General features: G+C 38.0%; 1 protein-coding gene across 1 annotated transcript; it reads right to left on the bottom strand.

The window, feature by feature from the left end:
• Positions 1 to 7,609: 7,609 nt before the first annotated feature.
• Positions 7,610 to 8,892, bottom strand: LOC130216049 (duodenase-1-like). The gene is made up of 5 exons (XM_056447942.1): positions 8,829 to 8,892; positions 8,586 to 8,730; positions 8,340 to 8,481; positions 7,926 to 8,177; positions 7,610 to 7,841 (listed from the first exon to the last, which is right to left on the bottom strand). The coding sequence occupies exons 1-5, from the start codon at positions 8,890 to 8,892 to the stop codon at positions 7,686 to 7,688; spliced, it is 759 nt and encodes a 252-aa protein (XP_056303917.1). The 3' UTR covers positions 7,610 to 7,685.
• Positions 8,893 to 10,107: the final 1,215 nt, after the last annotated feature.

Below are 10,107 nucleotides of genomic sequence, written 5' to 3'. Positions count from 1 at the left end.
GACAAAACTGTATAAATATCAAAATGGGTGGAGACGTTAAGCTTCCTTTACGTCCTTTTTTTTCTCAGCTTTTTTGGTGTCAGAAACACTGATAGTATGAAAATATTCCATGCGTCATTTATAAAACAGCTCAAATCACACAGTACAAAACACGTATGCATGAGAATTAGACTATTGTATTCCATAGTGTCCGAATCAGGGGTGAGGCTAGAAATAGTCAAGTGGTTGGGCCTTCAATAAAGAGTTGGTAAAATGTAGTTTATGAAAAATAAAGCAAGTAACAAATCAACCAATCAATGGAATTTAAAAAAAAATATATATAAAATATATAAAGTTACAGTATATATATATATATATATATATATATATATATATATATATATATATATATATATATATATATATATATACATATATATATATATATATATATATATATATATATATATATATATATATATATATATATATATATATGTATATGTATATGTATATATATGTATGTATGTATATATGTATGTATGTCAGCTGATGCTGGGAACTGTGTGGTTTTGGTGCTTATTGACTTAAGTGCAGCATTTGGGACAGAGGATCACAGTCTACTTCTTGAGTCAGTTTGTGTGCATTAAGTGGTTCTCTATCTACTTGCATGAAAGAACTTTGGTAAAACTTTATTTTGATAGTCCAATTGAGTACTAGTAGACTGTTTGCATAATATCTGTTGATACTGCTGCTAAACAGACATTTAACTGACTATAAGAAACTTTGCAAGTACATATCAACTTACACTAACCCTAACTCTAACTCCAATCCTAACCCCAACCTAACAGTCTACTTATAATCTAATTACATGCAATGTAACTGAAATTCAACAAACGGACCATCGCAATAAAATGTGACCAGAACTTTTGCTGTGGAACTAAGGAACGCTATTTCATTTTCTCAGCCTGTGTTATTGGGAGTTCCTTAGGTTTAATGTCTTGGCCCGGTTTTGTTTTCCTTATATATGCTCCATCTGGAATTATATTGTCAAAAACAAAATGTAGCATATCACCCCACCAAAACTGCAGGGCCCATGCTGGCTTTTTGTGGGCTCAGTGAGCTAAGATTAGCCCACACCTAATCTAAAACATTCAGTGTGGGCTCAGTACTGGTTCTATGTAGTAGCCCACATTAGTGAACAGCCAACACAATCTCACGGCAATTCGTAACTTTTTGATTTAGTGGCTAATTTGTATGAATTCGTACAATCTAATTCGTACGATTAAGTACGATTTGCTCATCCCCCAATGACGGTTGGGTTTAGGTGCCATGCCTCCTTTTTAAAATCGTACAATTTCCTAAGACTGAACTCGTACGAATTCGTACGAATTAGCCACTAAACTGACAAAACGTAAAATACTTCAGTTTTCTCGTGAGATCAGGCTGGAACAGCCCATATTAATGCCATGAAGTCCACACTGGTTTTGCATGTCAATCTATTTTATTCCTCTTAATGTTTTAGTATGTGGATGTCTTTAAGAACAGTATAAAGACCTGTCATCTGACAGGAAGCAGGAAACAACATACAGTGTGTAGCATGGCCAACACAAGATGTCTTCAAACAGCTTCCAAACTTCTCTGGATTTTGGACTGCATTCAAGTTTGTGTACTATCACTGTTTTGGGTTGTATATACAGTGGAGGACTATGGGGGAACTTTTACAGCGTACCTTTTTATTGTACTCTTTTTAGTGCATGGTGCATTAACTGTGTGCTTACAACAGAGTTCTTTGTTTTGTGACAATGTTTGTGAATAACCCTTCTTAATACAGTTATTTTTTATGTCATTCTTTTAACACTTACAACTGATTGGGCTATTATTTGGAGTGCACTGAACATGCTGTAAGTTAATAAATGACATTTTTAAAAGATACAGCTTTTCTTCTGTAAATTGTATATACTTTGTCTCCGTGCCCATTATGGTAGCGAACCTATGTGCCTTTTTCCTTTAATTTCCCATTTTAGGGTGTGGCATGGTCTGCAGGTCACATCTGTTTAGGCAGGAGTGTCCAAACTCGGTCCGGTGTCCTGAGTTTAGCTCCAACTTGCTTCAACACACCTGCCAGGAAGTTTCAAGTATATCTAGTGAGAGCTTGATTAGCTAGTGCAGGTGTGTTTGATTAGGGTTGTAGCTAAAGACTGTTTCTCAATTCCAAGAATGCAGAGAACATAACTGCGTCCTCGTGGAGACCGGTCTTGCCTGGGTACCTCGGAAGAATGAACTGGCAAGGCCGCGAAAACACAGAACGCTGTGAGAAATGAGATGTTGCGTTCCTCATGGTGATCACATGACCTTCCCATATTTTTAACGAAAAATTATTTAAAAATTACAGCATTTATACAACGATATATAGTTTTCCCCCATTTAAATATATATAACTTGCACAAGAACCTTAAAAATATACTTTGCACAATACAAGTAAAACAGATTTTAATATGAACCTCAGCAAATAAACACCCTTAATATGTTTATGTCTTTATTAAGATTTTCATATTTATGTTTACTTTCACCGTCTCATTCAGGGAAACTCCAGAGTTGAATAACTTATATCTCTGAACTTTAATAATAAACAGGTATAGAATGCTGCCCTTCCCACCTCCTTTATTCAGATGCAATGACTTCTGGGACTTCAAGAGTTCACACTTAGCTGATGATTTAATATAAGCTTGGCATGCTGTCCCGGGAGATAGTCCTGAGCTCAAGGTATCCTCGAGCCCAGGGCTCCCTCCCGATCATAGAGCGAGAGGGGAGCTTGAGCTTAGGTAGATCTTAAACTCCCCGGCTGCGGTAGCTAAGGAAACACTTGAGGAGGAAGGGAATTAGACTAGTGCCTGAATTGCTTAATCTGTTATGAATTGTGTATATCTTTGGATAGTGGGAGGAAACCAGAGGACTCGGGGGAAACCCACGTGGACACGGGGGAAACCCACGTGGACACGGGGTGAATATTCAAATTCCGCACAGAAACACCTGCCAGCCTGGCGAGGACCAGGGCTGGCAGTGTTCTTGCTGTGGGGCAACAGTGCTAATCACTGGGCCGCCGTGCTGCCCGATCTATGGAAAGGAGGAAAAGGGGGAGGAAAGGGGCGTTTTCTTCCATATATACGAAGATAACTGAGGACTGAAACTGTGGTTATTTTTAGTAAATGGGAAATCATACGATTGGGAGATTATGATTAGTTAATGCGAGACCAGCCGTGGTAAATCATAAGCACGTGATCCTCTCGAAATTTGTCTATAAATAAACTTCACTTCTCGAGCGAGTTTTTCACTCAAGTCTGCATCCATGCATCCTTGATATCAAGAACGCATCCGGGAACGTTCACGTGTCCTCCGTTCTTGCAGTCTTGAGTTTTGGAACAGAACTTTGACGGTTAATGATGATGTTACATGAGAACACAAGGATGCAAAAACGCTAAAGAATGCATATTGAGAAACCGGCCCTCCAGGACCGAGTTTGGACACCCGTGGTTTATTGAAAAGGGTGTGTTCTTAGCACTGGGTGTGTAAAGCATTTTGGTAAACATGTGTTAAATATGCTATAGAAATTTGTTGTTGTGTTGCAAAAGCAGACAAGTTTCACATCTTCACAACAGATGTGTTCAAACCATTTGAAAAACATGTGAACCTGTTAGGACTACAGTTAAGCTGCTGAACAATAAAAAAAATGCTCAAGATTCCAATAAGTACTCGCTTATAAATGTTCCTAAATACAGCTTGGCGTGCTGCATCTGAATACTAAATTCTCCCTTACAAGTTACAGTATTATGTGAACAGTATGTGTACTGAGTTGTACAGTATGTCTAAATTAATAGTATTCTAAACAGTTGAAGAAAAAGTGACCTACTATTTCTGCCTTTAGTGTACATCAAATGAACGTTTTACTGTCCCATAAGCACTCTAAGTTGGTTAGGTAATATGATGGTGTCAACTTAGCAGATGGAGAACATCCGAATTTCATTTATAGCATCCATTTTCATGCCTTATAGAACATACTTTTTAAAAATGTCTGTGAGGTATAAATTCACAAATTGTACTTACTTAGATGCATGATTTCTGGTGACTCTAATGGTCAACTGACAGTGTAAAGCCACGCCCTTAATTATGGAAACATAATATAACCTAATATAAAGAAAATGGATGAGTTATAAAAAAATCACCCCCTCACAGTTGTCACGAAGGGTAATATTAGCTATATGAACCAAAATCTTTCTTTGTACCAGGCTGTAAACACCTTTTTTTCAGCTGTAAAGTTGGCCATTTTAACAGTGTGCTCAATAGTCATTTTAATAATTAGGCACTGAAATCAGAATGTGAAAATCTTAAATAAATAATAATAAATGTTAACAAAAAGGTAAAAGTAACAGAGGCTGCGATATCTGCTACCAGATTTATTTTCAGTTGTCAGGCACCCACATAAAAATATACTAAGTAATTTATAGTAAAGAGTAGACTATGTTTTTTAACCATTCTGACACTGACACATCCAGTAGAGATAGAGAGATACAATCAACTAAAATGTTGCTGATATTGTTTTTTCATGTATTTGTTTTTTTTATGTACTGTATATGCGACAAGGGCGTAGCAACCCAGGTGGGGGGTACACTTCAACATAGGCCAACGCTAAATGCCACCTCTCTCTTGCACAATTCCCATTAAACTTGTGGTCCAACATCATATCTTGCCAGCACTGATGACGTTGTGCTTGGATGCCCTCTTTTTTTTTTGGCACTTTCTACTCTTCCATGCAATACAATGCAGTATAGGCAATCCTGTTTCTAGCCATTTGAAGTATGTGACAATAGGCCTGCCACAATAATCAATATATCGACTTATTGCTCAACACATGGACATAACCACAATAATTTTTGGTAATGCAATGTATATATCGCCCATACATAAAAAACAATTCTTGCAACATTTTAGCTGATCTCTATCGTAGGTGTCTGTGTCAGTATGCCTAAAAAACATTATAGTATTTACTATAAATTACTATAGGATGTTTTCGTGAGGGTGCCTGACAACTGAAAAGAGATATCGCAGCTTCTGTTACTTTTTACCTTGCACTTTTTGTATTTGTATTATTATTTATTTACTTAGGATATGCGTTTTCACATTCTGATTCCAACGCTTAATTATTATATTGTTATTTTTTTATTATATTGTTATTTTATAATTTGCTGGTTCGAGCCTCAGCTGGGTCAGTTGGCGTTTCTGTGTGGAGTTTGGATGTTCCCCCTGCCTTCGTGTGGGTTTCCTCCGGGTGCTCCGGTTTCCTCCACAGTCCAAAGACATGCGGTACAGGTGAATTGGGAAGGCTAAATTGTCCGTAGTGTATGAGTGTGAGCGAGTGTGTATGGATGTTTCCCAGAGATCGGTTGCGGCTGGAAGGGCATCCGCTGCGTAAAACGTGCTGGATAAGTTGGCGGTTCATTCCGCTGTGGCGACCCCAGATTAATAAAGGGACTAAGCCGAAAAGAAAATGAATGAATGACTATAATTAAATGAAATATTATTAAGAATAAAATAGTTATGTGTTCTTTGTAAGAGTGTTTTTGCATCGTGATGATATTATATTGTCATTCTGACATGTGTAATTAATGTCATAAAGGGTCTTAAGATGACAATAATATCGTTTATCGCAATATATTTTGGTGCAATATATATCACACAACAAACAATAGATATCATGACAGGCCTAGTGACCAAGCTACTAGTGTTGTCTTCCTTTAACTTCTTGAATGATTGTTTGTCACTGTCTGATTAAGAGCTTTACTACTATCATCTTGTTCATGATGTGAACTACAAGTATTTTTAGGAGGATACGTCAATTCATTAATAACTGGGCACTTGTGCACATCTTCAAGTAGATCTCTTTTTATCTGTTTATTTTATTTATTTTTTATTACTTAAACCTTCCTGTCGTGTTCGGGTCAAATCTGACCGATTTACAAGTTAAAACACTCATAAATATTGTGTTTTACATCTGATTGCCTCAAGGCTTTATGATATCCTCCACACTATGCACTTGAATATATAAAAGTGATGATCACCTCGTTTATTGAATTTTGCGTGTTTTAATGAACCTTGTTACACTTGTTGTGTTCCCGGTCAAAAGTGACTGCCTTAGGAAATGACTGGGTATCAAGACTATATTCATCCATCAGACAGAAAACATCCCCATACACACCACTCCAACTCACTCACTCACTTATTCACTCACTTATTCACTCACTCACTCACTCACTCACTCACTCACTCACTCACTCATATTGCCTGTACACATCTCTTTTCCACGCTTATGTGCCAATCCTCCAGCCTGATCTCACAAGGAAACAACTAGTTTTACATATTGTCAGTTAAGTGGCTAATTCGTATGATTTTCATCCTTACCGCTATCATCTCGCTCAAAAATGACCAAAGTATAACTAGTGCTGGCTCCATGCTCACCATCTATACCCTCAGTCACTATTCCCTACATTAGTATACTAATATAGTCAAATTGATGGACTGAATGAAAATTCCAGCACTCAATACACAGGAAATTATACCCTTTTGTTTGTGCTTTGCTGGTTGATCAATCATTCAGATGGATTAAAATGTAATTTTTTTTGGTCAGACCCTGTGATGCGAGCTGTCTATTAGTAACAAAACAAAGTATTTTGATATCTGTCATCTATTGTTCATTTTGCAATACATATTTCACTGAATGCCTATTTTTATTTTCACTGCAGTTATTTTATGTCTAATGCTATAAATTCATGTTAAACACCACTTAAAGACATTGTTCACAGCTAAAGAATGTTGAATAAAAATTTGGTGGTGAAAAATGTTTTTTTGAGCTAATTTTGACGGGTCAATTTTCACCGGGAACACTGAAATAAGGGGCGGGATGTGAACACGACATGAGGGTTAAAAAATCTAGTTAAAATAGTGTTTCTGTGTTAACATTTTTGCTATCTTTTGGTAACGATATGGATTTAACAGTTTTACCAAATACCATACTGTAGAAGGTAGATTCAATCTTGCTAATCTAAATTTAGAATGATTTCAAATGCTATATCTTGATGGTTATCACTGTATTACCATGCTTGTTGTGAGCAGGCCTATGTTTTGTTTATTTCAGTCCATTTAAGTGTTAGCTGTATGAAATTGAAGGTGTTATCAAGATGTCAGTACAGTATTTTGCTTTCTGGACACGATAGGTAACAAAGTAGGTAGCAAACGTTAAAAAATGCAGCTATAACATGTTTACTATGGTGAAAAGTAGCAACACTTTTTGTGTTGTTTTGAGAAGGCTTAAAAACTGGGACATTTCTAGGGATATCTCCAGTTATGGTGAAATGTGCATATCAAAGTGTTCCACTATTTCATAATTTTTTCCAGTAGTTTTAAAGACCCCATTTTCTTGTAGACCGTGCTCAGATAATACTAATTTATGGAGCTGTTAATATTACGGTAAAGTAATGTAAACTGGCGTGGACTGACTTTAAACATGCACCTCAATGTAAATTGTTATTATAAATGGTTGTGACAAAGAAGACAATTCAACTGATTGATGCTTGACATATGATACTTTTATTGAAGAATTTCCGGAAGAATTCAGGAAAAACATTTCATGCGTTTTTATTTTCACGAAGTCGCTAGACATTTCCAATTATGCTGCGGATCCATGGAACATATGCTGAAATCTTAGTATACACATTAGGTAGCAAACGTGAATTACAGAGATAACGGTCTCTGAAAACTGCGACTCCAACAGCAGTGTTTCCACAAACCAAAGGACCTCCTCCGTCACCCTGTAAAGCAACACAGATCAACACGTCACTAATGAAACATGTTCAAACATTTTGATACATTTTTATTAACTTTTTTATACGTACATTGCAGGATCCACCATGACCATAAGCACAGATCATCATTGAGGGCACATAATGATATCCCCATCTGAGTTTACACTCTGCATCATTCACTATAGCTGTCTTTGCCTCCAATAGACGGTCACTCACTGGACCATCAGTCCACAGTCTTCCCCAACCAGCAACACTACAGAGAGTATCTGCTTTAAAACGTTCTCCATACTTTGGTAATGATATTGGTCTTATCTTGTTGTTCAGTGGGACTTTTCTCTCTAGCTGTAATTTAAAAATACATTTATTAACAATAAACAAATTGAGATTAAACTGATTATACTGCTGTTTTAGCCCCAAGGGCCAAGTTAAAACATGAATTTTAAAATTTGTGCCACCGGTTCCTCATCAGATATTATTTTGAACAAAGGTTATACAGGAAGGTACCTTTAAAAGCATGATGTCATTCTCAAAAGTTTTAGAATTAAAGTCTGGATGCGTAATGTGGCACTTCACTCTAAACTGCTTGGAATGTTGACATTTTCTCAAATCATGGGCACCAACCACAACCGTCAAAGTCTTTCGATTGCTGTTGAAAGAGTGTATTGAAAATGTGTAATAAGTCATTCAAAAGTCTTTGGTCAAAAATGCTTTTGTCAATAAACATTGCTGTTCACAAGAAACAAATCTTACTGGTGCCAGCACTGTGCAGCAGTCAAGACAAACCGGTCCGAAATGAGGAATCCAGCACAGATATTTTGACCGAACAGTTGAACAGAAACCATATAAGGTCTGGAGTGAGGTTTTGCCTCCTGGCCGTCTACTATACTCACATGAGCTGAAAGAAATGGTGTTGTTAGTCAAATTACACAGCACGTCAATTTTAAAATACTCTCATTTATAAATCTGTAAATTGTGTTGTATAGTCAGTCTCACCAGTGAAGGTCAGGTTTGGCACCAGAGAAACCAGCAGGAGCAGAGAGATGATGGTGATGGTCATGATGAAGACTATCAGTGAGCTTGCAATGCCAGAATACTGTGTAAATATACACTAAAGGTGGGAGGAGACACTGGAGAGACTCCTGTTTGACTTTTCTTTCACAGCTTGTTGTGTGAGTAACACTGATAGTATAAAGATGTTGTTTGTGTTATTCCTTGTACCATCTATTAAAAAGGTTATGTACAAAACATACTGTATGATATGCTTATTTTCTCTTTCCACACAGTCAGCGGATAGGCTGGAAATGTTCAAGTGGTTGGGCCTTCATAAAACGGAGTGGGCAAAATAGTGTATAAAAAATAAATGTGATTTACACCACAACCTGTTTTTATTTATTATAATTATAAATATTAAGTGTAAGAATGGGCTCTGAAGAGTACGAAAACGGGTCAATGAATGCTAAATGAATTGGCAGAGCTCGACTCAGCAGGTGCCAGTGACTAATCATTAATAGAGTATATCAGCTGGAGCTTGTGAAGCAATGAGCACACTAGAGACTAAAGTGTACCTCTGCTTAGCTGATTTCGTCAAGAAGGCAGTATTCCTACCAGTGTGTGCAACGACGTGTACATCGGCAGTCGAACTGGGCTCCTTTCTCGTCCCCTGAATGTCTCGCTGGTAGCTGAAAGAACAGTTTTCACTAAAAGCGCAGATCCTAAGAGAGCAACATGTTCAAGAAATGTGATTTTTTCAAGACGCTGTTCCGACTGTGCGTTTCTCGATGCGATGGTTCTTGTCTCCGGATGATGGGCATGGGTACTGCATCACAGGTCGGGGGGTCCAGCATGTCGATGCGGTACCTGTGGACAACTCATGCTCTCACTCTGGCTGCCCATGCCCTGGGGAGGACAATGGCCACACAGTAGTCCGGAAATGCCACCCATGGCTTACCCTGGCAGATATGCGCCATGCTGACAAAGTGTGCTATCTTGGCACGCCCATATCCCAGACAGACCTACTCGGAAACAATGTTAGGGACTTTGCCCAGGAGTCCTCGGTGGTGAGAGATCAGCCATGGGTGATAGAGCAGGTCATCTCTTGGTGGCTCGAGAGGACTCTTCCCGCGGCTCCAAGATGCTCTGCCGTCAAAGTCCGTTCCACTGGCTAGAATATGCACGCTTGGTCTACCCACATGCTGCGGTTTGGTGTCAGCTATGCGCAGTCCCCGTTGGTGATCCCATATGCTTATTTCAGCCACGGAGTGTTTCCCTTTTT

Source organism: Danio aesculapii, chromosome 22, assembly GCF_903798145.1.
Source record: "Danio aesculapii chromosome 22, fDanAes4.1, whole genome shotgun sequence".
Classification (NCBI taxonomy): domain Eukaryota; kingdom Metazoa; phylum Chordata; class Actinopteri; order Cypriniformes; family Danionidae; genus Danio; species Danio aesculapii.
Note: the sequence above shows the minus strand (reverse complement) of the source record. Positions and strands in the feature narration are given on the sequence as shown.

Coding starts and splice junctions, on each gene's coding strand:
- LOC130216049 (XM_056447942.1), bottom strand. CDS start 8,892: ATGACCATCACCATCATCTCTCTGCTCCTGCTGGTTTCTCTGGTGCCA. Junction 8,731..8,828: donor GCCAAACCTGACCTTCACTG/GTGAGACTGACT, acceptor CATTTCTTTCAG/CTCATGTGAGTATAGTAGAC. Junction 8,482..8,585: donor GCTGCACAGTGCTGGCACCA/GTAAGATTTGTT, acceptor CTCTTTCAACAG/CAATCGAAAGACTTTGACGG.